The sequence below is a fragment of the Tachysurus vachellii genome, chromosome 13 (assembly GCF_030014155.1).
Source record: "Tachysurus vachellii isolate PV-2020 chromosome 13, HZAU_Pvac_v1, whole genome shotgun sequence".
NCBI lineage: Eukaryota > Metazoa > Chordata > Actinopteri > Siluriformes > Bagridae > Tachysurus > Tachysurus vachellii.
Window position 1 is genome coordinate 16,779,956 of NC_083472.1, and position 26,865 is coordinate 16,806,820.

Here is a 26,865-nt window from a genome sequence, read left to right on the forward strand (position 1 = left end):
ACGTACCCGATTCAGCTACGTACAGATATTGATCATCTTTCCGATGTTTACTTTTATTACTATTATGTTTTAATTTCATTTCATTTGTATGATCATTGTGTGCTTGTTCGTATAAACGGCTGCTGTTTGTTAACCCTGCACGTGTTGTGACGCTGCCTGGCTTGTCCTATGGAAATTCTGCAGCTGTCAGCTGTATATCGTATGAAATATATCTTCTTAAGGGTTCTCAGTGTGCCACACGTTTTAAACTTTATTCAGAAGATGAAATGGAGGCCACAAACATATAATACACAGATCTCCAAAAAAAAAAGAAAAAAATTAGTCCTGTGTTTTGCTCCAATGTATTAAACGTCTTTCTTTCTCTTCTCTTTTTCATCTCATAGGAGTTGATGTCAATGAACTCTCTCTTCAGCTATGATGACAGATCAGCACCTCCCACATTTGGAGGCCACGCCCATGCTGGCTGAAATGCACCTCTACCCGCACATGCTCAGCCGAGACGGCATGCAGCAGGTGAGTGAGGCGGTGCAAAGCAGGCAGAGATCTTCAGATAGCAAGCTCTTTGCTTCTTCAAAAGCCAAAGCTTACTCAGAATAATTTTCCTAATGCATTCAAATCTTCCTTCTGCGATTATTGAGCGTATACATATGTATTTATACTCAATATAATCATACAGAATTACGGAGACTATGTGTACATTGTTCTCAGTCTACATATACATGTAGTGTATATAATACAAGTGTTCCTATATTTTGGCAAACCAATGACTTTTAGTGGCATCAAAGCTGCTGCGTCTACGAAGATACACAGACGACTGCATCCTAGACAATCGTGTGCTTCCGAATTTGTAGCAGCACTTTGGACAAGCTTTTATCTGATTCCATGGTGCACATTGCTCATACTTTAGATACTATTAATCCTGTTAATTTGTTGTCTGATTTTTCACACTGTACATCACTAAACACCAGGTTAACGCACTTGTTTGCATATTTGCGGTGTCAACAACCACGACTGGATCAATACGACGAAGGATCAGTTTAAATTGTCTCGTGCTTTTGCATCAGTGAGTATGGCTTCTGAGACTTACAAAGGCAAGAAAACAATAAACAAATAAAAATATTTATGTGGAGTTTCTGCGACTTTACAGAGGAAAACATCTAAAGATCTACAACAAAGCATCAAATTCTAGATTTTAGAAATAATATCAGTCTTTTCTTTCTCTCTCTCTCTCACTCACTCACTCACTTTCACTCTCACTCTCTCTCTCTCTCACTCACTCACTCACTTACACTCTCACTCTCTCTCTCTCTCTCTCTCTCTCTCACTCACTCACTCACTCACTTACACTCTCACTCTCTCTCTCTCACTCTCTCTCTCTCTGTCTCTCTCTCTCTCTCTCTCTCTCTCTCTCTCTCTCTCTCACTCACTCTCCTAAGCTGAATGTTACACAGCATCAGCATCACACCAGCTGATAATTTAAAGCTTCATATGTAAAACAGATGTGTTTTTTTTTTTACTGCAGAATCGCTCTAGAAAACCACCGTCCAGCTGAGCTCTTGCGCTCGGCCCAGTTTCCGTCTGCACAGCTGATAATGTTTTTCCACACTGCTGTCTGTACTGTCCCTAAAACAAGTAGTGGAAATGCTAGTTTTCCCTTTCTGCCAGGGTTTAGGCTTAAATTGTTTATCACATTATTTTAAAAAATTCTTCAAAATTGGGGCTAGAAATAATAAAATATTGCACAAGCCTAGTTCAAAATGTCCTTGAGGTAATAAGGAGATTGTTGCCTGTTCTTTAGTTTCGTTTTGTTGACATTTCTAGATTTATATTTGTCCTGAGATTGTTATGTCATCCTACGCCGCTCTCCTATTGGTCACTTCTACACAAGTGTAATAGCAGCAGTGTCGTTCGTACAGACATCGAGTCGCACCAACGAAGCAACCGGAGATCATTCGTCCTTACAGAGAGCGACACGAGCTACAGAAACCGTCTGTGACTAGACATGGGCGTGTTGATCGTTTCCAGCTATTTTCACATTCTGCATTCTCAGACCACTGAACTCAAGTCATTGGCAAAGATTTCTAGTGTAGCGTGTCAGGGTGAAAATCCCACAGTGGAAAGCAGACTTTATTCTAACATGAATTATTACCAGCTGAAGCGGCTCATGTCTGTCAGTGGGATTTGATTGTGTGGGTGGTAAACTGGAGCAGTGCTTGTTCACCATTCTGTATTTATATATACAGATACATATATTTAGTGTGTGTGTTGTTTTTTTTTTTTTTTTACTTTTATCAATTTATCAGTCTGTTCTGCTTTTAACCACAGTGGATTCCTTCATTTTAAAAATTTTAAGAAGCAGCTATTTGAACAGTTTTGAGACAAAACTCCAGGTCATCTGAGTGCTTCGAATGTAGCCAAGCTGAGACGAGAGAGGAGAGGAGCGAAGTGTCTGCATTCCTCACAGCCAAGCTCTGCCAACAGAATTTCCAGGAAGAGGAGGCGAAAAGGGGGGGGAAAGGGGCTGGAAGTGTACACATCCGGAACTCGGGTCCTGATAGCCTCCGCTGATGGGAGGGTGGCTGTGTGTGTGTGTGTGTGTGTGATAGAGAGTGGTTGTGATTGTTTCTCATACACACACACACACACACACACACACACAGAAACACAGAGTGGTTGTGATTGTGTCTGTGTGTGAGAGGAGAGACAGGGAGTGAGAGAGAGAGAGAGAGAGAGAGAGAGAGAAAGACAGAAAGTGGTTGTGTGGGGGGTGTGTGGGGGTGTGCTCTTCTCAGCATGTGTTTCTTTTTCACAGTTGTTCTCATCAGCGTGTGAAGCAATAGTTACTCTGCCGTTTTGCAGCGTTTATTGTTTTACAGACTTTCTACAAAAAGTTTAGTGAAAAATAAAAGTGCCCGAGTTTCACTGTGCATCATTTATTACAAAGGATTTTCACAGACTAGGAGATAAAGCAGTGTAAAGTAGACTTTCAGCGATAAAATAAAGGTCCCGTCGAGTAGAAACAGATTACAGCAAAACAATATAATATCGCACTTAGACACAACGTCAAGTGTAAAAAAAAATAAAAAGTCTTTTATTTGCATTCAGTAAACCTTAGCAAACATGGTAAAGCTAGGTTTATTAAGTAATGTGTGATTGTGGCCCGATGCGTTCGCGCCATGTGAAAAAGCACAGCCCCATGAAGGAAGAAAAACAGTGTGGGGGGAATCTTTTATTCATTCATGGCTCCCCCTTGAAAAAGAAAGCCACATTCCATGCCTGCTTTCCCATCGTTTGGCCTCCAGATCAAAGCGTGCTGCGAGCTCAAAGGCCACACAAAGAGCAGGAACGAGAGCTCGGCTTGAGACGTGGCTTTTGAGCAACTTTATCTCCTTGAGAGCGACCGGCAGATTAGCCTTGAACAGTCCAGGTCACCGCGCCTTACCACGCTGTCCATCAGTCCTGACACGGGGAGGAAGGAGAGCCAGCGTCAGCTTTCAGTCCTTGTAGTTTTCCATTACGTTCTCCATCCCCAAGCTCCACAACACAACTCCAACAACTTCCCATACACCGGAACAAGCATACCTGATGAAGTGAATGTACATAAGCAATTAGCTATTCATTAGCCGAACGGAGCTGGACTTTGCTGAAAGGCATTATACGGATATACGATTATTCACCCTAATTAAGCCTCAGTGACTGGGGTGAATGACTCAACCCGGGCAGTGACTGAACTTCCCAGCACTCCCACGCACACTTTACCAGAAGCTGTTTCTACTAACACTGCGGATCAGATGCTATTTCTTTTTTCCTTCACTTTGTGCTCGTTGATAAATTCAGACCAAATAACCGCTTGTGTTTTTTGTTTTTCTGCCCTCTGTGTACGGCATCTGCTACAGCACCGACTGCTCCTTATTTTACGTCGTCTTGCTGAAGTAGGAAAAAAGTCCAAATATTTACCCTGTGCCTTTAAAACTGCTTCCTCAGCCCATACACATTGTGGGATTGTTTGCTTTTGTTTTGGCACAGACCAAGCAGCTGCTTGACGTCGTTTGTGGTTTTTGGGATCAGATCGGACAAAGCTTGGATGTCTCTGCAGTTCTGAGTCCTAACTGTTGCTCTTATTCCTTTAACTCTTGACTAGTGTATTCCTGTCGGGGGAATTTATCAGGGTTCGCTTTGTTTTTATTGTGACTCACAGTACAACACACACACATCCTCAATGCCAGGAAGATCTGACCCAGTGTGGTGGAGTTTGATTAGTACATCGGAGAGATTGAGCTTTCTTTTTTCTGAGCCGTCCCCTGATACACTAATGACACACACCATCGCAGTATCATGTCAAGTCAAGCAGACTTCATCATTCCTCTCATTCCTGTAACGTTAGAGTCACAGTGACAGACTATCAAACTACACAATTAACTATAAACTCTACAAAACAATAAACATAACACTTAGATTACTTTAGTGTGTTAAATATTCAACTGGATTGATTTAATCAAAAAGGTTTTGTGTGTGTGTTTGTGTGAATGCAACAATTTGCTGTAACGCAATGACAGAACAAAATGTAAATACACTTTATATTTATGTAATGTAGTAATGATGACGTGCTACTTTCCTTTACATTGATACAACCAGGGACAAATTTGTTGGTACCCTTCCAAGAAAAACCCGCGGTTTTCTTTCAACCAAATTGAAACCCACAAGAAATTAATCGCCCTCTGTCGTTGTTTGTTTTAGATTTAATAAAATCTTCTGAATTAACGTTTCATTACTGGGTTCAACAACATATTTTGAAATAATAAAACACCTGAAAATGACATGGACATAAATGATGCTCGCCTTAATCTCATTCGAGTACAAAAATCCTAGTAGCAATAGAAGCACTTTTGGTGACAACAATCGCTAAAAAGTCTCCGCAAAATGCACGAGGGACTGTTGCATATTTGATTTTGTTACACAAGCCCACAGTGTTAATCTGTTTATTTTTAGTCTTAGATAATGTGGAGCATGTGCCATACAAATCCGTGAGAGCTGCTAGAAGAGAAATGAAAACAGATCAGGATTCTAACTAAAGGAAGCAGGGGTTTGTATTACAGACATCACTGATGTTATAGCAAACAAGTCAACAATTCCTGACCAATCAGATTAGAGAATTCAGAAGTGCTGTGGTACAACTAAAGTAGTTTGTGCTTGTTGTTTTGGGGTTTTTTTGTAAATCAGGTATTGATAAACTAGGTGCCTTGCTTTTTTCTTTTCCACCTCCTCCTCCCTCTTTCCTCCCCCATTTTCCCGCCCTCTTTCTTCACCTCTGAGGTTTGGCTCCCAGGGATGGCAATGGCTTTGGGGGCTGGTCAGGGCATTCCATGCATACTTCATACTTCTGCCCCCCTTCCATCGTCTGTATCGTGCATTCCTCACATACTGCCCCTGTCCGCTTCCTCCCCCACTCTCTCTCTCTCTCTCTCTCTCTCTCTCTCTCTCTGTCTCTCTCTCTGTCTATCTCTCTCTCTGTCTCTCTCTTAGTCTATCCCTCTCTCTTTCTCTCTGTCCCCACTCTCTCTCTCTCTCTCTCTCTCTCTCTCTCTCTCTCACTCACTCACTCACTCACTCCCTATCTCTCTCTCTCTTTCTTTCTCTCTCTCTTTCACCTTCTTCCTTGACTCTTGCACACCATTAGTAGTTGTAAGTAAAATGTTTTTTTTTATTATTTCTTTGTTTGTCACTGATATATTTTGTCCCATGATTCCGACTGTCATGGTGTCAGTGTGCAGGCAGGCAGCGTGTGTCTGTGTGTGTGTGTGTGTGTGTGTGGAGACTTATGTAACATCCAGGCCAGTGTACATTTCCCATGGAGGCGTAGTTTGTCAAACGGGGTCAGGGCTTTGTGCACACACTCTACAGGCTCGGGGGAAACAAACACGTGCTCTTGGACGTGTGTGGACGAGTGTTTGCACTGAGCTGGACCTCACCTCTGCTGGGAAACCATCTCACACATGCTGGAATTTGGATAGAAGCAAATATCCAATATTCTTTTTCTTCTGCTTATTGTGGTTGTCACAATAAACAACTTCTATCAGAAAAGGGAGGCCGGAATCGATGCAGAGAAAGTTTTACTGTGACAATCAAAAATACACGATCAAAAGTGAGATACAGAACACTGAGCCTTTACTTTACATCCAGTGTGTGTGTGTGTGTGTGTGTGTGAGGCTTTACACAGGCAGGCGTGTATGATTAAAAGGTGTGTTTTGGGAAGTGTAGTCAAGGGCAGCCATGTTTGTAGGTTGTTCTGGGAAACTGAGTTCTTTGAGTATGTGGGAGTCGACCTGCCTACAAAATCTATTATTTAAAAAAAGGGGGGGTTTGTTGTCCATTAGGTGCTTCTGATCAAATAATTTTTTTTAAATAAATACATTTAAATAAAATTTATATTTTTTATTATCAGAATTGAGTTGGAAAAAATTCCTGATTTCCAGCAAAAGACACAAAATCAGCTTCACCACCTGCATGTGAGAAACACATTAAATCCAGATTTAGGGGGGGAAAAAAGTCTAATTTGTTTTGTGGTGCCAAGAAAGCGTAAGAGTCCTGACAATACTTTAGAAAAAGAAGACTTAAAAAATCTTAAATCTTAACTTTTTTTACAGTTACATGCCAAATCACACTTTATTTCAGTAATAAACCTAAAATCATTTAATGAAAAATATTGACTGTATAAAACATCGAATCTAATCACACACAAGGGCGGCACGGTGGCTTAGTGGTTAGCACGTTCGCCTCACACCTAAAGGGTTGTGGGTTCGATTCCCACCTCCACCTTGTGTGTGTGGAGTTTGCATGTTCTCCCCGTGCCTCGGGGGTTTCCTCCGGGTACTCCGGTTTCCTCCCCCGGTCCAAAGACATGCATGGTAGGTTGATTGGCATCTCTGGAAAAGTTGTCCGTAGTGTGTGATTGTGTGAGTGAATGAGAGTGTGTGTGTGCCCTGCGATGGATTGGCACTCCTTCCAGGGTGTATCCTGCATTGATGAGATAGGCAAAGGCTCCCCGTGACCCGAGGTGGTTCAGATAAGCGGTAGAAAATGAGTGAGAGTGAGTGAGTAATCACGCACAACATCCTGGAAACCCTTTCCAATAAATGTGGCGTTTCATACACAGAAGTGAAAAGTGTTTTATTTGGCAGTAAAGATAAAAAAACAAACAAATTTAGATTTAAAGAGAGAACTGTTATTTCATGTCACGGTGCATCTGTTTGTTTGTCTTTTCCAGATGGTCCTGGTGCAGGTCAATCCAGGAGAGACTTTTACTGTACGCACAGATGATGGCCAGATTCAGTGCATTACAGGTGAACACGTACCTGTTTACACACCATCACATGCACACCAGTGCATATCCAGGTTTAGTCAGTGGTATTTAATAGACTCTACATTCTGTGTGTGTTCAGGTCCTGCGCAGGTGCCCATGGTGTCCCCTAATGGCACCGTGCCGCCCATTTTTGTGCCTCCAGGTTACATATCTCAGGTACACCGTTGACATCTTTATCATGATTTATTATGCTTTATTTTACAACTAAAATGAATGCACCATCATTACGGAACGGTATTTGGAACGAACAGATATTTCAAACAGAAATGTTTCTTGGTGATGTAATAAATAGCAGAAATGTTTAGTGGTCTTGTGTGTCTCCTTCAGGTGGTGGAGGAGAACGGCATGTGGAAGGTGCTGGTTCTGCCTCATACAATGGAATTTCATCCCTCTTTACACCCTGTACCTCCACATCTCCCACTGTACACCCCACCACAGCCAGCCATGCTGCACCACCCACACTTTTACCCCACTGAGCTCTCTCCTCACTACATACACCAGCTGCCTGCACTTCCTGTCTACAATGAGCAGGGTGAGCATTACACACCTATACTGTAGAGTGGGCAGAACTGGGCCTTTTCGCATCATATTTCCTCAAAACCCTGTTTGCTTGTTCTCTTTGTGCTTCAGGGGTTTCTTCAAGGTACTCCGGTTTCCTATTGAGTGGCTGATTGTAACTGTATGTAGTGTATGAACCAGTGTGTGAGTGTGTGCCCTGTGATGGCTCGATACCTTGTCCAAGGTGTTCCCTGCCCTATCTCCAGACTTCCTGTAATCCTGTGTGGGATGTGGTTGCATCGTGTTTAAGGTGTTGAACTACTGGTAGGAAGGTTGCAAGTTCGAATCCCACATTCGGCAGTGCTGAGCCCCTGAGCAAGTAGATCAGTTGTATAAAATGAGATTAAAATTAAAGTCGCTCGGGATAATGTCTGGTAAATGTGTAGGATCAAGCAGAAATGTATATGCAGAAGTGTATATGCACTAAAGTATGACTCATTATTGGCCACATAGTGGTTATTCCATGGCAGGAATAGTTAGATATTACTGACCTCCACTGCAGACCTCCAGGGTGTTTTCCTGTCTGGTGTGCAGTGTTCCCGGGATAAGGTTCGGATCCCCCAGGATGCAGCGATGGATAAATGATCGAACTCCTGCTAAGAGTACTGTGTTCTAAATGATGATTTTTCCAGACCAAATTTTTTTTTACATTGTAATGTTCCACCATCTCTCAGGGTAAGAGGCAAGTATACTACAAGACTCTTCTCTGTTCTGGCACATATGTAACCTAGTGAGCCAGCATTAATGTATCCAATGATAGAGATTTAAGCACTTATGTACGTTGCTCTGGATAAGGGCGTCTGCCAAATGCTGTAAATGTACATGTAATGTATGTTGTTGTTGTGTCCACTTTATTAGGAGCACTTGCAATTATCCAATCAGCCGTTCCTGTGTTTTTCTACGTGATTTTCACCAAAGTTTTGGTTAGCCTGTGCCCACTGAAACCTCAGACTCACTCAAACTAGCCTCGCCATAGTCCTCCTCTTTCACCAGCAAGCCTACACAACTGATGTTTAAAAGATTTTTGGTGAAAATCCCAGTTTTGGCAACCCGAAAATATATATTGTGGTTTTTTTTTACAATTCTGATGTTTGATTTAAATATTAACTGAAGCTCAACCTTTATTTTCATTATTTATTTTGCATTTTGGTACTTTTGTGACCAAAGGTGGGCAGAAGGTAACCTGACAATGACAGGCATCGTTGTGTATATATGTGGATAGACAGATCAGTAGGTTGCATGCCTGAGACACAAAGATTACATGTCTGGACTGTCGTTTGTTTATTTAAAGTTGTCCAATTGACAAGTAGGCTCAGAGGACAGAACTTTAAATCTTAAAGCATTCACCAGAGACTTACCGACTCAGTTGTGTAAACATGAAACGCTATTTCAGAAACTCTGAGGCTTAATGCACTTAACAGGGTTGCCATATGCTATAAATTCAATGACTTGTTTACAAACCAAAACTTGGGACAGCACACTGAAGTTTCTATTTGCTCAGTGAACTAAATAGTAAATTTGTTTACTCATGAGATATGTGTGTGTGTGTATGCATACAGATATGATGTGCCACAGTGTGTCAGTGCCCATTCGTGATGAACGTGCAGTAAAAATGCAGGAACAGCTACAGCGGAGGCTGAAAGGCGGGCATCTGGGTGCTGCTAACGGCATGCCACTCACCCACAATGGACACGGCAAAGTTCGGACAGGCATGGCTGCTTCTCCAACACCACCACGTCTTAAACACTCAGTCCGGAACAGAGGCTCTCCTCCAAGTGATTATGAGGTTAAAGGTGAATTATGCACACGCGTACATGTTGACATCCACTTTAATAGGAACACCAGAGCGCTTGCTTATACTGCAGTTCTCTAACCAGGCAATCATGTTGCAGCAGTACAGTACTTAAAATCATGCTGTGAAAAGCTTCAGTTTATTTTCACATCAAAATGAAAAGACGCACCCAACCAGGATGCTTAGAAGATAAAAAAAAATCTCCTGGTCATTTTCCACTCTTCAGCTGTCTAGTTTTAGTGAGTTTGGGCCACAACAGCCTCAGATTCTTGTCCTTGGCTGACAGAAGAGAAACCTGATGTGATCGTCTGCTGTTGTAGCTCATCCACTTCAAGGTTTGATGTGTTGTGCAAGCTGACATACCGTTCTGCTCAACACAGTTATAAACCAGTTTATGTATTAAAATTCCAGGAGATCAACAACCTTCCTCATTCTCATGGTCGATCATTAACTGTAGCTTTTGACCTGTACGTTTTCCTTGTTGCTCTGGTTTGTTTGGGCAGGTGAGAACAACTGGTCATCCAAAAGAAACTAAAGAACACAACACTGTGCTGTACTTTTCAGCACTGTATATCATGGCAGTGTAATGTTGTGTAAAGTTAGTTACACAGTTATATTAAACAAAGTCACTTTGACTTGAGAGATCAACTCAAATTTATTTGTATAGCAGTTTTTACAATCAACATTGTCTCAAAGCAGCTTTACAGAACATAAACATAGAACAAAATGTTATTATAAAGATTAATAGAATACACAATTCAAGATTAATGTTAGATATATTTAAATGTGTTTGTATTTATCCCCAATGAGCAAGTCTGAGGTGACTCAGGTGACTGTGGCAAGGAAAAACTCCCTTGATGGTAAAGGAAGAAGCCTTGAGAGGAACCAGACTCAAAGGGGAACCTCATCCTCATGTGGGTGACACTGGAGGGTGTGATTATAAATATACAGTCTGATAAATGTTGCATTGGTGAGGAGATTGTTGTCCTCAAAGACCACATGGAGTTAACATCTCCTCTTTAGTATAGAAGAGTTAAACTGGAGCTGGTAAATCTCTAGATTTAGAGTAACTTGAGAGTAGTCTGCAATAGAAATGTTCACAACAGACACACAAAAGTCTGGAAACATGAATTAGACATATGAATATAACAAGTGTCGCATGACGCATGTCACTTTATTTTTCAGTCTTTCTCTACACAGTCTTTCTCTTTCTTCACAACTGCACCTTCCATCAGTAGGATACTCAAACATGTAAAGGGTTTTTTTTTATAACACACCAAGTTAAAAACAAATAGTAATTTAAAATATCATGGGAAATGACATTTGGAATAATGGAATTATTACAGCTGCAGATCCTGAAGAGGAAATGAGGCGAGTGCAAGAGCTGCTGTCTACTGTATGCAAACCCACAGTGAGTGTTTTACACTAATGTAGTAATCATCTACATACTGTCAGTTTTCAGGTACAGATGCTTTATTATGATCCTTCATCTCTCTCTCTCTCTCTCTCTCTCTCTCTCTCTCTCTCTCTCTCTCAGGTGGGCAGTATCACATCACACTCTGCAGTTCTCTCCTGGCGTCCTCCACTCCCTATACTGTCAGAAGCAGACACACACTTACACTCACACCCTACTCTGCCGCTCAGCTACGAGCTGGCCTTGTCTCAGAGTGGCACAGAGGGAGATTTCAAACTTGTGTACCAGTGAGTATCAATTGCTTCCACGATCCAAAATCAAAGTTGTAAGTACACTATATGGCTAAAAGCTTGTAATTTGAGCTCTTATCATTGTAAACATTTAATTCCAATCCCTTCTTACTCTGACATCGCTCTGTGGTGTTGCTCACAAAAATACCAAAAAAATACATAACATTACAATATGCATTACAATAATGACCAAAATATGGCTTAAGATTTTGTTTGTCTCAAAGTTTTTGTCCGACTTCCTTGCATCCTTTGTTACGTTACATTTTACATTACAGCATTTGGCAGACTTTGTAATGTTGAATCTCTTTTTCTTCCAGAGGGAAAGACACTACGCATACACTGGGAGAGCTCAGACCTGCGACACACTATTACGCCAGGTGAGACCTGAACACCCTCTTTTTGTTTATTTATTCTTTTCAATTTATTCCAAAGTGGTAACTCAGAGCTCAATCAGGAGGCTGCCACATACACCAGTTAAATTTCAACAGTTAAACATTTCAGTTAAACTTTTGTAATGAGTAGTGTGTGAAAAGATCAAGATGGTGACATTTCACCAACACTTTTGCGAATCGGAAACACGATCCAACTTTAACAGGAAGTGATACACCCATGATCGGGACACAGAGGGCAGCAGTTAGTGGGTGGAACATTTCCTTCAAGCAAGGTCCGTTTAAAAAAAGCAAACAGACTGCTCTTTACAATAAAGTAGTACTATATGTACTTGTTTGGCAACAATGGCATTTTAATAATAAACCATAACACTAAAACCTAATCTGCATTGAATTATGAATGGTCAAAGTTTATAACCCATAGCACACAATACTGATCTCTTTCTTTGTGTCTAAGGGTGTGTGTGGCTTGTAGGTCAATGAAGGGCACCCCATCAGAGAGTGTAAATTTCACTACACTGTGCAGTGTCCCAGACACTCCTGCAGTCCCCCGATTTATCCAGCGCACCAAGAGCTCAATAAGCCTCCAGTGGAGAGTACGCCTTTCAACTTCAGCTATTACAGAGCCAAACCTTTATGTTCTATAACTTTAACATTAACAATAATCACTTTATATTATTTTAAAAAATCATATAGCTCATTCTCTGTTTCTTCCTGCTTGTCTATCTCAGTCGCCCAATGACAACGGCTCAAAAATAACTGGATTTTGCTTGGAATACCACGAGGTAAGAATCTCCTATCTTTTCCACAATAAAAGCCTGTTTTTTTTTTTCAGGTCATGTCTGTGTGCTCTGTGTGTAAGATTATGCATTTGCCATGATTAGCAGGGAAAACAAAGTGCATTTAAGGAGCTTTACAGTGGCCTTGCCAAGCAGTACAAAGTTGTGCACCTCATGCCTTCAACAAAATATGCCTTCAGACTTGCTGCTAAAAACGATGTAGGAATGAGGTATGTCTTGTGTCCTTATAGATCTCACTTAAATATTCCTTCAATTACATTATGGCTATTAACATTCTTGAGCATTCTAGGACAAGTTGCAGAATGTAATAATTAATTTAAATTTGATGTGTTTTCATTAAATCGCCCCACATACTGCATTTATTTATAATCCTGGTTTAGGATTCAAATGCTTAATCATTAGCTCAACAAGATGTGTGTATATGTATCTGTGCTTTCCAGTGCCTTCAGTGCTGTTCTGAGTTGTTGCACAGACAGCTGTGTCGTGTCTCCTCCTGCTCCTCCACCTCCACCTCGTCTGATGGAGGCTGGAGTAACATGGCTGAGTCTCGAGTGGAGCACCCCCTGTGGCACGGCTAGCCAAGACGCACACTCTTACATACTGGAGATGGAAGAGATTGGATCGGTGAGTGTGTGGCGAACAATGTATTTCTCCTGGAGTTGACGACACACGATACTCAGTATTAACTTTTCAACATTTTATAATTTCATGAACCTACACAAAGCTTCCCATTATATTTAACACTATTTAAATATAAATATTTTCTTTTAAGAAGGAACCCAGCATCAGCCTGAGAATACCCTCCCCAACAGTGAAGCATGATGGTGGTAGCTTTTTATTGAGCATTATTTTTGCCCTCTTCGATGGCTTTTATGACTAATCTCCTCTGTAGCCAGTGACTGACTTCTGTCCAACAGCCTTCTCTGTCCATCAGGAGAAAAATCACCCAACTGGAATTTCAGTGTTATAACCTGACACTGAAATGGATAGAATAACTGGGATTATATGTTAAGAATCTACACAAATCATCCTATAACACTGAATAGTATTTAAAATTATTTGCACAATTGTGATTGCATATGTATTCAGACCTGTTGCTTGTGAAACCGCTAAATTAGTGACATTGCTAGCAGTTGCCATCAGACGTCACATCATTAGTTGAATGTAGTCGACCTGTCTGCAGTTGAAGTGTCATATATTTGTAATAAAAACTCAAAGAGCCATAATATCGATCAGGGTTTGGTTCTAAAAAAAAAAAAAAAAAAGAATAATAAATCTCCATCCGCAAAGCAACGGTAGATCTATTATTAAAAGAAATAATAAAACAGAAAGGATATAGGACAAATCAAGTCTAGAGTAGGCCAAGCAAAAAAGCAAAAAGTCCATTCATCATTAGACTGAGAAGAGCCATAGCTCTGATTAGGGAAGATCCATAGCTCTGATAGAGAAGATTAATAGCTCTGATTAGAGAAGATCCTTAGCTCTGAATAGAGAAGATCCATAGCTCTGATTATACAGTATAAGTTGTTCACAGGTCAAACAGATCCCTAACCTTGCACACAGCTACATTTTACAAACATGTGGCAATGTTTGGCAGATATGCAAAACTATCCACACACCGCATGAGCATGATTGTGGCAGTATCATATTGAGCGTTACCCTCTATGACTAATCTCCCAGTCACAGAGTTTTGTTAGAATGTACTGAACTGGACCATCTGTGTCAAGAAGTTGTGAAGTGAATAAAACTACCATTCAGATGTACTGATGCACAGGAATACTTGACCCTAGCCTTAGTTATTCACATACATGAACCCAGCACACGTGTGCAGTGTCCATGGAGAACATGGTGCAGTGTGCCTAATTAGAGCCAGATGTTTGAGGCTATTCATGTGTTGTTCCTCATACTTTTCTTCTCACACATCTGTCTGTGGACTAATCCTGCTCAAGCACAGTGGCATGCTAAAGGTTAAAAAACACAAAAAAAATTAAAAGGTTAAAGGTCACAAATAACAAACTTGTTATGAGTTTTTATTTTTTTTAAGGCCAGGAAGTGACTAGTAACATAGTCATGTTGTTTGTGAAATATTTATGAAATGATGTTGGCAGGATGTTTTTTCTGTACAGGGGTGTGGATTTCAGCCGAAGCACAGTGGAGAGGAGCAGTCATGTATAGTGAGCGAGCTCAGGCGATACACCTCCTATCGTTTCCGGGTGAGCTATGGCAGAAGCTTTTAATGTTGTTTAATGTCATTTAATTTACTGTAATCAACTTTTGTCTAAAAATACCAGTTTCAGCTGTTATTCCATTTGACGAGAAATTTTGCCTCACACCTATGTGGTGCAGGGTTCGAATCCCATCTCTACGAGTTTGTTGTTGTCTGTGTCTTGGGGGTTTCCTCTAGGTACTTCAAGATCCTCAACCAGTCCAAAGATATGCGCTGCAGGCTGACTGGCAACTCTAAATTGTCCGGAGTGTGTGATTGTGTGCCCTGTGATGGCCTGGCAACCTGTCCAGGGTGTTCACCACTTTGTCCCCTGAGTATGCACAATAGGTTCCCTGAGACTCTGTGTAGGATACAAAACCTGGATGGATAAATGTTAGAGTGAAAATTATTTTACTTATTATTTTTGCTGCAAAAGGCTACACGGAATTAAATAAAATTTTATTAAAAAAATTTAAATAATGTAAAAACAGAACCATTTTATTTTTAGTGGCTCACATGATGAAATGCTGCCTACAACCCCAAACACTCAGCGACTGAGATGCGTGTTATTTCCTGTGGACTGACTGAATCAGTGTTGAATTGTGTTCTCACTGCAGTCAGACTGCACCTGGGTTCTTTTGAACATGAACCAGACTGAGAAACAATGTCAGCCTGGTTATTTTTGTCCATACTCGTGAAATTGACATCTGTGCATGGAAACCATATCACTGTGGTGAATGCACCGGGGCTTGATTTCAACTAAAAACCTGCATATATGAAACAAAACTTAAACAGCTTTCATTTATAAAGCCAATCTGCATTAGGAGTCAGATTAACAAAAAAACCTAACACAGTCTAAAACCTTCCTAGCAAAGTGAAATTTCCTTATATACTTGAGCCATGATGCAGTACCAGTGGAGCAGAGGGTTACAGGACCTTTCTCAAGGGCACCACTGCCACACTGAATAGACAGACATATATTCAATGTGATGTGATGTGACATGTTTACACTGATGTGGTTCCACCTAATTTGTTTGTTGAGCTCATTGTCTAAGCTCTATATGGACTAGCACCAGATTTCTGAACTTACATTTTCCACTGCGTTTAGAGATGTCTTAGATCTAACAATCAGCTGCTTCTTGATACTCATGCTTAAAGGGTAAAAGAGATAGCACATTCTCTCTTGTTGCCCCAAAAGTGTATTAATGTTCATAGGGTGTTTTTAATGAAGCCTTTACAGCTTTATAATCATTATTAGGTTTGGAAATAGATGGTAGACTGTTTGTGGTGTTTGATGTGTTTTTAATTTCCTAATATTATGATATTTTATTGTAATTGTACAGCACTTTGGTACAAATGTATATGTAGATAGATACGTTTTCATACATACATGTAAATGTCTAAGAGTTTATCACCAAAAAAAAACAAGAAAAAAAAACAGAAAGATATTATAAATGAAAACTTAATGTCTCTGTTTGCTTAAGTGGTTCTTGTTCTATCATTTTACATTCATTCATTCATTTTCTACCGCTTATCCGTACTACCTCGGGTCACAGGGAGCCTGTGCCTATCTCAGGCGTCATCGGGCATCAAGGCAGGATACACCCTGGACGGAGTGCCAACCCATCGCAGGGCACACACTCTCTCATTCACTCACACAATCACACACTAAGGACAATTTTTCCAGAGATGCCAATCAACCTACCATGCATGTCTTTGGACCGGGGGAGGAAACCTGAGTATCCGGAGGAAACCCCCGAGGCACGGGGAGAACATGCAAACTCCACACACACAAGGCGGAGGCTGGAATCGAACCCCCAACCCTGGAGGTGTGAGGCGAACGTGCTAACCACTAAGCCACCGTGCCCCCCTGTTCTATCATTTTCTTATGTTCAAACAGGTGTCTGTGGCTGAACCAGAGGGTTACAGTGTGTCTAGTGCAGTAGTGGATTATAGAACACTGCCAGACCAACCAGGCAGCCCAGGAAAACCATCAGTGTACAATTCTGTACAACCACACAGCCTGCATGTTGTCTGGGGTAAAGAGTTATTCATAGTCTGTTCTCTAATCACAGATTACGCCCGGGCTCAGTTGAAAGTATAGTTGTATAAGTGTATTCCAATACAAGAAGGTTTACTAGTACTGGCCTTAAAGGTAAAAAGCATGTTGAAAGCATGAGCTGTGGGTAACATATAGCATTTATAGCACCACCAGTCCACACAGCTTTTCTATATCATGCATTAAAACCCATGCAATGACTTTGAACAGTTCTAATGTTTAACCGAAAGCACATCCCAGAAAGAGTGTAAACAGGAATGAATCAGCGTTTTGCAGTTTTGGAGTATGAGGGATTATAAAAGACCTGGTTAATATTCCATGCTGTACTATTTCTCATCATCTTCAATAACTATACTATCGTGGTGAATCCAGTGAATTCAGAGGTAATCAGGGGTTTTGAGCTGGAAATACATGAGGAAAACAGAGCACACACAGTAAACCCATATAGACACGGTGAAAGGAAGAACATACAGAACAGTTAGACAGGCTCAGGTGTGAAGTGGGAATCCTGGAGCATCCCAATGAGTGTATCTCATATAAAAATGCCATAGACTATGCTCCTCAGATAACACAGTAGTATTAGTGTTAGTATTAATCTTAGTACTAGTATTAATCATATAATCATATAGACCTAGTCACCGTAGACTTGATGCTACATTAAATGATTGCAGAAACTCTTGAAGAACGCTTTTTCCTCAGTGTAGATAATATGCATCAAGAAAACAAATACCATTACATGCTTTTGAACAGTAATAAATATACAACACTGGTGAATTCACAGTCCAAATCATATTAATCAGTTCATTTTAAAACATGAATCTATAATTACAATATGTTATATACATTACTCAAAAAAAATCGTTATTTGATGATAAGCATAAACATAGTTTTGAGTAAGTATTTGTTTATTTAACATTTACGGAAGAAGTCTTGGGTTTCAGTGCATTTGAAAGACAGAAGATACTCTTCAGGTCTTTGGCCTTGCTGTTGACTAGCATTGTTTTTTTTTTCTTTGCTAACGTAAAAAAGAAAGGCCAGAGGCTATAGCATAACTGAATAAAATTATTTTTAGTAAATGTAACTATCACTGGTAAAGCACAAAAAACTTTATTACTTTACTGTAATCACTGACAGATTACTGAAGTATGAAAGGAAATTAAACACTACAGGAAGTGCTGTTATTAGAAAATATATAATTACCATTGATTCTTTCTTTGCCAGTGTTTGCCCTGCCTTCTTTTATTCTTTACATAATCAATGTGTATAAATCATCGTACCTGTCATACTGTACATATTACCTGATATATCAAGTGCTTATTTTTGTGTTTTCTTTCATTGCTTGCACACCAGAGGCCCCAGATGATGACGGAGGCTCGCCAATCTCTCTATATATACTGGAACTCAGTCAGAACGGTGAGAGAAGCTTCTGGCCTTCAATCACTTCAATCATACCACCATCAAGCCATCAAGTCATCATATTAGACCCAGAACATATTTAGCAACATACAATCTGATAAAATGTTTGATTTTCTGTGTGTGTGTGTGTGTGTGTGTGTGTGTGTGTGTGTAGACCACCACTGGGATGTCGTGTACCGTGGGCCTCTTAGACAGCATGTGTGTGAGGGCTTGCAGGAGGGCAGATGGTACAAACTGCGGGTGTACTGTGAGAATTTGGGAGGTCAGAGCCAGGTAATTGCATTCCATTCTGAGTTTCATGGTGTTTTGTTTTGATCCTGGTTGAAGAACATCTTTTTTTCTTCAGGTGTCGGAGAGTCTCTGTGTGCAGATGGCTCCTCTGCCTCCTGGACCATGCCATGCCTTACACCCTGCAGAGGGAGCCACATCCTCAGAGATTTTACTATCATGGGGTGAAGCTTCTTACATTTTTCCGAGTTCACAAACGTCTTTCACATGAATTCCACCTACCTTCTGCCTTTAACTTTAAGCATATTCAAAGAATTGTATCGAAGAAAAATCATAACCCAATAATCAAGGTCAGGAGTTTGTAGATAAATAACACGGTATACAGATCACGAAAACAAACAATGAGACAATATATCCATGGCTACAAAATTACTTTCTAAATATAATTTAATTCCTTTAACTTAGTTTTATTTGATAATTCATGTGAAGTGGGTTTGGAAGTTATTGTTAAAAGCTTCTCGTCAACATGATCTATTTTTACCGTATCTGTCTATTTTTATGCTTTGATTTGTTACCTATGCGTTATTATCAAATATAAGATACAATTTATATAGTTCGCATCCTTTTTTTACATTCCTTTATTATCAAATATATAAATCATTTTGTGGGGATGTGGTAGCTCAGTGGTTAAGGTGTTGGAATACTTATCAGAAGGTCATGAGTTTGAATCCCAGGGCCACCAAGCTGCCACTCAATTAATCCTCAGTTGCTCAGCTGTATAATGGAAATAAATGTAAGTCGCTGTGGATAAGAGCATCTGCTAAATGTCATAAATGTACATTTTGTTGATTTTATTTACTTAGAGGTTTTTTACTCACCTCTTTAAATTCAGATCCAGATTTAAATACAGATTGTGTCTGTTGCAGATGCTCCGGTGTTTGACGGAGGGGCTGCAGTGTCTCAGTATTGTTTGGAAATGGTTCGGTCAGTGGGAGACTCTCCACAGCAGGTGTACCAGGGTTCAGATCCCTACTGCACTGTGGGACAACTGCTTCCTGGCACATCCTACCTGTTCTGGGTGAAAGCTTACAATGCAGCAGGGGTAGGTACATACTAGAGAGCTGCGTGACGATGGGTAAAGCAATACAACTGCAATGCAGGATGGTTATCTGTGAGTAAAAAGTTTTATTTCTCCTGGAGGAGCTGTAAAATTATGGCTTTTATTCATCATCTAGAGTATGGTCAAACCTGATCCTGTATAAATTCTTCCACTGACATTTTCCTTATTCATTAATATATTTGGAATATCAAACTTTGCTTTAACAATTTAACAAAAACAGTAAATTCTCTATAAAGGAATAACAAGTAAAATAGAAAATAACACTGAGTTATAATTACTGTAACTGTGTGTGTGAGAAGCTTGCAGTACTAAAATGTAGATAATGTCATTCATAGTCAGTGTGTAAATGGCAATCAGAAAGCACATACATATATTTGTATTTTCTTTATTCGCTCAATTATTCCACTTGATTAATAGTCACATTTCTAGCTTACGAAAGGCACCATGAGATGCTACGTTGAGAAATTGAGCCTCAGGGCAAATCACATGCTTGGGCTTTGCACAGACGCTTTCACAGATCTGTTTGAGTTATTACATGAATAAAACACTAAAAATAAAGATCAAAGAACTAGCGGAAGATGGAAAACAGTAAACATCCATGACACAATTAATGGCCGCTTTGAAATTGTTTTTATTGCGTGGACTTTATGTGCTTTCCAAAAAAAGGACGTTTTATTATTTTAAAGAAATCCCAGACACAAAAAACTGTTAGCAGCTTTAATGTCCTTTATCTATTGTCATTTCATTAAACATTATAAAGTATATGGATGCCTGACCATCACTCCTACATGTTCCCAGTCCAAACCCAAAGGCATTAACATGGAATTGGTTCCTCATTACTGTTATACCAGCCTCCACTCTTGTGAGAAGGCTTTCTGTTAAATTTTGGAACATGGAGATTTGTCCATTCATCCCCATGAGCATTAGTGATGTCAGACACTCTGAAGAGAGAAAGCCTGCAGCACAGGCGGTGTTCAGTGGGGCTGAGGTCAGGGCTCAGGCTAATGGAATTCTACACAATCCTTGAGCCTTGTGTGCAGAGGCAGTAAAACATGCTGGAACAGGTCTGGGACTCAATTCCAGGGAAATTTTAATGCATTAAATTGTATGTGATAATTGGTGATAACTGTATGTTTCAAATTTTGTGGCAACAGTTTGGGGAAGAGCCACATATGGGTGTGATAGATAGATAGATGGATGGATGGATGGATGGATGGATGGATGACAGACAAACATATTAGTCCCACAAAAAAGAAAACCTTTTGTACAATACAATGACAATGACATTCTTTTCTTCGCTTATCCCAACTCTTTAGGAAGTTGGGGTCAGGGCACAGGGTCAGCTAACCACTACCTGTTTTGGTGATTTGTTAATTAATGCATTATTCTGAGTGAATCTGCTCTCAGTTTTATTCAGTGTCAGAGTAATGGAAAGATGGAAAGATTAATTAACCAATCACATATCCAGTTGGTAAAAGAAATAGTGGATGGAATGGGGTCAAAGCTATAGGTTTGATTCAGTAGCTGCCATCTTCAACCATCAACTTAGACACCATTTGTTATTACAGCATTTTAAATGTATCCCAAATTTTTTAAATATTATTTTAAGCAATCGTTTACCAATTCTTGCTGCTTTCCCTGCAGTGGGGTCCACTTTCAGATGTATGCCAAGCCTCCACGACACCAGGAGGCCCTGAGCAGTGCAGTGTCCCAAATCTTACACTGAGCTCTTGCAGCAGCGTACTGGCCACCTGGGAGGTGAGCTGCCATATACTTTACTTTGTCTTTTGACTGGTAAAAGTCTGAAAAATCAATTAATTTGAGGGGTTTTTTTTATCCTTGTTACTACAGAGCCCACCCTGTAATGGGTCAGAAGTGTATGAGTTTCAGATGGAGTGGGGTCCGGAGGAAAGTGCCCTGGATGTGCTGTATACTGGGTCTTCATCTCAGTATGAAGTGAGAGACTTGCAGCCTGCCACACAGTACTATTGCAGAGTGCAGGTAGGATTTGGTTTGTTTTTCTGTTGTGTTGAAAGGAATAGCTAGCAATTAGTAGGTTTGTTGCTAAGAACACTGTTTGTCTGATCTGAATCAGAGAAAAACGGACACTTTTGTCATTAACATTTCTGTCATTTGGCAGATGCCCTTACCCAGAGCAACTTACATTTTTATTTCATTTTATACAGCTGAGTAATTGAGGGTTAAGGGCCTTGCTCAAGGGCCCAGCAGTGGCAGCACGGTAGACTTGGAATTTGAACTCACAACCTTCCAATCAATAGTCCAACACCTTAACCACTGAGCTGCCACACACAAATGTGAAATTTCATTTGTTGATCAGAAGCAAAATAGTAAACAGACCAGTGTGTACAAGTGTGTGTACAAATGACTCAAGAACACAAATCTGATATTAAACAAACAATTAGGTATATAAATAACTAGTTTTTAATAGATTCCAGAGTTTCAATTACCTTTTCCATTTTGCTCTAATATCCAGAACATGTCACTTTTCTGCAGTGGCATTGCGCTGAGCTTTAACTTAGTTTTAAATTCCAATTTTATTCAACACATTTAAATCCATATACTCTACGACTCGCAGTGAAAGGATTTTTTGAATCTCTGAATGATCAAAATAGAATCAAAATAGTCCAAGAATAGAATCAAAATAAATGGAGAAATCTGTAGAAAATATTAAAGTATAATATATGAGATAATACTAACTGGTGGCAGAAAAGCATGACTATTAAGAATAAAGTGCAGATGTATGTAATTTTACTTCCAATATGAAAAATCAGCTTGAACTATTCAATGTTGTGCAGACGAGACCAGAAAAGTCCAAGTTCAATGTGTTTTTACATTGGGGTCTAAATGGCCTGCAGGAAGAAGCTCCTCCTCACTCTGACTGTGTTTGCCTTATGGGAGCAGAAGCACTTCCCTGACTACAACAGATAGAAGTTTGTGCCTCTGGTACTGTCTCATGGCTCGGTTAAGCAGCCCGTCTACAGAAAATGATGCCTGCCACCCAAATACAGTTTATATTTAGTTGACTCAGTTCAGGCTGGAATCGCTTTCTCACTGCAGTCGAATCACTCTATTAGTGCACTTGGACCACACAAAAACCTGGCTCAAACAGTCTTGGCCACACCAGTGGGAAAACGCTTCATGGTTTGAGTGAATCTATCTATATAAGTAGAGATTTGATGAAAAGTCAGAATGGGTGTAAATATTTGTGGGTTAAAAGATGAGAAATCTAAAAAAAAAAAAAACTGTGTTTTTCTTATCAAACAAACAGGCAGTCAATGCTGTTGGGGCAGGCCTCTTCAGCGATTTTGCCACAGTGAAGACCCCACCATCAGTACCAGCAGCTGTGGAGCATGTGGAGGAAATTAGGGCAGATTCTCTGGCTACTGGTACAGTGTGCAGTACAGCTAGCAGTCTGGCTGTAAGGTGGACAGAACCTAATTGTCATGGAGCAGAGATTTCTGCATACAACATAGACTTTGGAGAGGAGCAGCCTCTGTCTGTAGGGAGGACTAACTACCACATACTGGAAAATCTTCATTCGGACACTATGTATAGGTATAACCTACATGAAAATATAACCATAGCATATATTACCAAAGATAATTGTGTCCTTAATAAGCTCCAACTTGTATTGCTGTGTTCCAGGATACGAGTGCAAGCAGTGAATTGCATCGGTGCTGGTCCTTTTAGCACAGTGCTAAAGCTCAGGACACGACCCTTGCCACCTGAACCCCCAGGGCTGGAGTGTGTGGTGGCTGGACCTCAGAGTCTGAAGCTGAAATGGGGAGACAGGCTTCAGAACAGTCATGGCACTCATTACTGTTTGCACATGCAAGCTGCCACGGACAGGTACAGGCCAAGTTTTATGCCTCTAATCTGAGTTGACTGCATGAGAAATCTTAATAATCTTAAACTCTCTATCCCCCAGCCATTAACCCCAACCCCTGGCCCAAATTCTAACCCGAACTCTAAACTCTAACCCCTTGCAGGTGATTTTTTGGATATTTGATACTTTAGCATGCAACACACAATTGATTTTGATCAGCAGACCATACCAATGTCTTTTAGATCATTGGTAGATGATGGGGTGTTCAGCAAGGAGTTTCAATTAAGATGTTATGTGTTACAGGACAAATCTACATGATTGGGTGATCACCATAGACCATCAAGTCTAGCTTGTTTCAGAGGGATTTATTACTGTTTTTTAAAATTATGTTTTATAGTATTTAAATGGTTACGTTACCAAATATGGTTAGGGTTAGGGTTAGGGTCCACCAAGTCTTTTTGTCTCAATGGATGTCCTGATCAGGATTTTTATATGATTTATTCAGTAGCGAGTTTCTGCCAGTAAATGCTAGGAGAGCAAAACACAGCCAAAGGCTTTTCAGTGCCCCCTGTATGGTGTACCAGATGTTACTGTAGTGTAGGGATGACAACTTAATGGTGTAAATAGATATGGAAGAGTAGATAGAAATATATTATAAAATGGCATTTTCAGCGGTGAGGTAGCTTCTGATTATACACAATAAAAGCCATTAGAATTGTAACAAACCCACTTGGTTGTAAACATTCCTGTCATATCCTGATGATAAAGTGCCAACACTTGATGGTGTTATTATGTGCTGCTAGCATGACTATTCTTATTTCAGTTGGTGGTCCAGCGTTCACATGTCTATGAGATGCCTAACGAGGCCTAGATGTCCTGCGAAGGGAAGAATAACTAGAACCAGAAGCCAACAACAGAAACTCATATAATAAGCTTTGCATGAAGTAAAACACATACAGTCATGGCCAAAATTGTTGGCACCCCTAATTTTTTCCAGAAAATGAAGTATTTCTCACAGAAAAGTATTGCAATTACACATGTTTTTCTAGTCACATGTTTATTTCATTTGTGTGTATTGAAACAACACAAAAAAAAAAAAAAAAAGCAAATATGACATAATTTCACACAAAACTCCAAAACTGGGACGGACAAAATTATTGGTACCCTTAACTTAATATTTGGTTGAACACCCTTTGGAAAAAATAACTGAAATCAATCACTTCCTATAACCATCAATAAGCTTCTTACACCTCTCACCTGGAGCCACTTCCTGAATTTTGGACCACTCTTCCTTTGCAACTGCTCCAGGTCTCTCATATTGGAAGGGCGCCTTTTCCCAAAAGCAATTTTAAGATCTCTCCACAGGTGTTCAATGGGATTTAGATCTGGACTCATTGCTGGCCACTTCAGAACTCTTCAGCGCTTTGTTGCCATCCATTTCTGGGTGCTTTTTGAAGTATGTTTATGGTTATTGTCCTGCTGGAAGTCCCATTATCTCGGACGCAAACCCAGCTTTCTGACACTGAACCCTACATTCTGACCCAAAATCCTTTGCTAATCCTCAGATTTTATGATGCCTTGCACACAGTCAAGGCACCTAATGCCAGAGGCACTAAAACAACCCCAAAACATCTTTGGTCCTCCACCATATTTGACTGTACAGTAGTTACTGTGTTCTTTTTATTCCATTTTCGGTAAACAGTAGAATGATGTGCTTTACCAAAAAGCTCTATCTTGGTCTCATCTGCCCACAAGATGTTTTCCCGGAAGGATTTTGGCTTTCTCACATACATTTTGGCAAACTGAAGTCTTTTTTATGTCTCTGTGTCAGCAGTGGGCTCCTCCTCTGTCTCCTGCCATAGCGTTTCATTTCATTCAAATGTCGACGGATAGTTCGCGCTGACACTGATGCACCCTGAGCCTGCAGGACAGCTTGAATTTCTTTGGAACTTGTTTGGGGCTGCTTATCCACCATCCGGACTATCCTGCGTTGCAACCTTTCATCAATTTTTCTATTCCGTTCATGTCCAGGGAGATTAGCTACAGTGCCATGGGTTACAAACTTCTTGATCATGTTGCACACTGTGAACAGTTTTGGTTCTCAAGTCCTCAGACAGTTCTCTTCTTCTCTTTCTGTTCTCCATGCTTAGTGTGGCACACACAGACACACAATGCAAAGACTGGGTCAACTTCTCTCCTTTTTATCTGCTTTCAGGTGTGCTTTTTATATTGCCCACACCTGTTATTTGCCCCAGGTGAGTTTAAAGGCGCATCACATGCTTGAAACAAACTTTTCTATCCACAATTTTGAAAGGGTGCCAATAATTTCTATAATTTTTATAATTTTTGAAGTTTTGTGTGAAATTATGTCAAATTTGCTTTTTCTTCTGTTTTTTTTTGTGTTGTTTCAATACACACAAAGGAAATAAACATGTGAATAGCAAAACATGTGTAATTGCAATACTTTTCTGTGAGAAATACTTCATTTTCTGGAAAAAATTTAGGGGTGCCAACAATTTTGGCCATGACTGTATTGTGATGGTTAGAATACGCGCATCTGTGTGTTATAGGTTGGTTTGCATCTACAGCGGCCCGTGCCACACATTTAAAGTGCAGCGACTGTGTGAAGCTACCGAGTACCAGTTCAGCATTCAGGCTCAAAGTGCAGCAGGCATGGGCCCCCTCTCTCTGCCCTACACCTTCAGCACTACCCGCTCTCCACCACCTCAGCTCAAACGTAAGCCTTGATCATCTTATTATACCTTGTTACACTTGCGTGCCTAAGGACCATTTTTCAATTGTAAGTTCAAAATCAAGACACAGGAGACATTGCTGCCAATGGTTCGAAACAACGTCGTCATTTGACACCGTAATAATATACCTTCAACATAACATGGAAGAACTTGGCTTAAAGAAGACTCATAGACAGGTGACAAAGAAAAAAATATATGTGTTGCTATCTCCAACCTCATCTTTAAGTGCACTTAGTTCCTGTTGGTTCCAGATCATTGGGCTTGTACCTGTAGTTAATGGACAAAAGGACATTTTCTGGTGTTAAATGCTGTTGTACTTAGCAAAGTAGCAAAGAAAACTGTAGTATATGCCAACAAATACAGTATTTCTCCATTAGATGCTTTTCTGCTTGTTTGTAAAAAATTGACTGTCATGTCCATTTCATAGCACCAACAGTTGAACTGGTCGAGTGGAACAGGTATACAGTCACATGGGAGGCTCTTCAGGCCATGAGAGGAGACCCAATTGTTTATGTGCTGCAGCTGCTAAGGGGCCGTGAAGTGGAGCAGGTATGTTAAGGAACATCTAGTCTAAGTGTGGATGGATGGATGGATGGATGGATGGATGGACCTACGTACGTACGTACGGAAATA

The 26,865-nt window shown here is 40.3% G+C and overlaps 1 protein-coding gene across 1 annotated transcript in view; it reads left to right on the forward strand.

Moving 5' to 3' along the window:
* Positions 1-26,865, forward strand: part of LOC132856413 (fibronectin type-III domain-containing protein 3A-like) — a 39,799-nt gene that overhangs the window by 10,678 nt on the left and 2,256 nt on the right. The window contains exons 2-25 of the mRNA XM_060886011.1: positions 384-513; positions 7,265-7,340; positions 7,440-7,516; positions 7,688-7,892; positions 9,478-9,711; positions 11,057-11,121; positions 11,248-11,411; positions 11,732-11,791; positions 12,261-12,399; positions 12,535-12,588; positions 12,688-12,812; positions 13,044-13,227; positions 14,730-14,816; positions 16,710-16,848; positions 18,219-18,281; positions 18,439-18,557; positions 18,631-18,736; positions 19,439-19,614; positions 21,277-21,390; positions 21,484-21,633; positions 22,922-23,208; positions 23,299-23,502; positions 26,050-26,216; positions 26,660-26,781. Of these exons, the coding sequence (XP_060741994.1) occupies positions 415-513; positions 7,265-7,340; positions 7,440-7,516; positions 7,688-7,892; positions 9,478-9,711; positions 11,057-11,121; positions 11,248-11,411; positions 11,732-11,791; positions 12,261-12,399; positions 12,535-12,588; positions 12,688-12,812; positions 13,044-13,227; positions 14,730-14,816; positions 16,710-16,848; positions 18,219-18,281; positions 18,439-18,557; positions 18,631-18,736; positions 19,439-19,614; positions 21,277-21,390; positions 21,484-21,633; positions 22,922-23,208; positions 23,299-23,502; positions 26,050-26,216; positions 26,660-26,781 (3,216 nt within the window). The 5' untranslated portion in view covers positions 384-414. The remainder of the gene's footprint in view (positions 1-383; positions 514-7,264; positions 7,341-7,439; positions 7,517-7,687; positions 7,893-9,477; positions 9,712-11,056; positions 11,122-11,247; positions 11,412-11,731; positions 11,792-12,260; positions 12,400-12,534; positions 12,589-12,687; positions 12,813-13,043; positions 13,228-14,729; positions 14,817-16,709; positions 16,849-18,218; positions 18,282-18,438; positions 18,558-18,630; positions 18,737-19,438; positions 19,615-21,276; positions 21,391-21,483; positions 21,634-22,921; positions 23,209-23,298; positions 23,503-26,049; positions 26,217-26,659; positions 26,782-26,865) is intronic.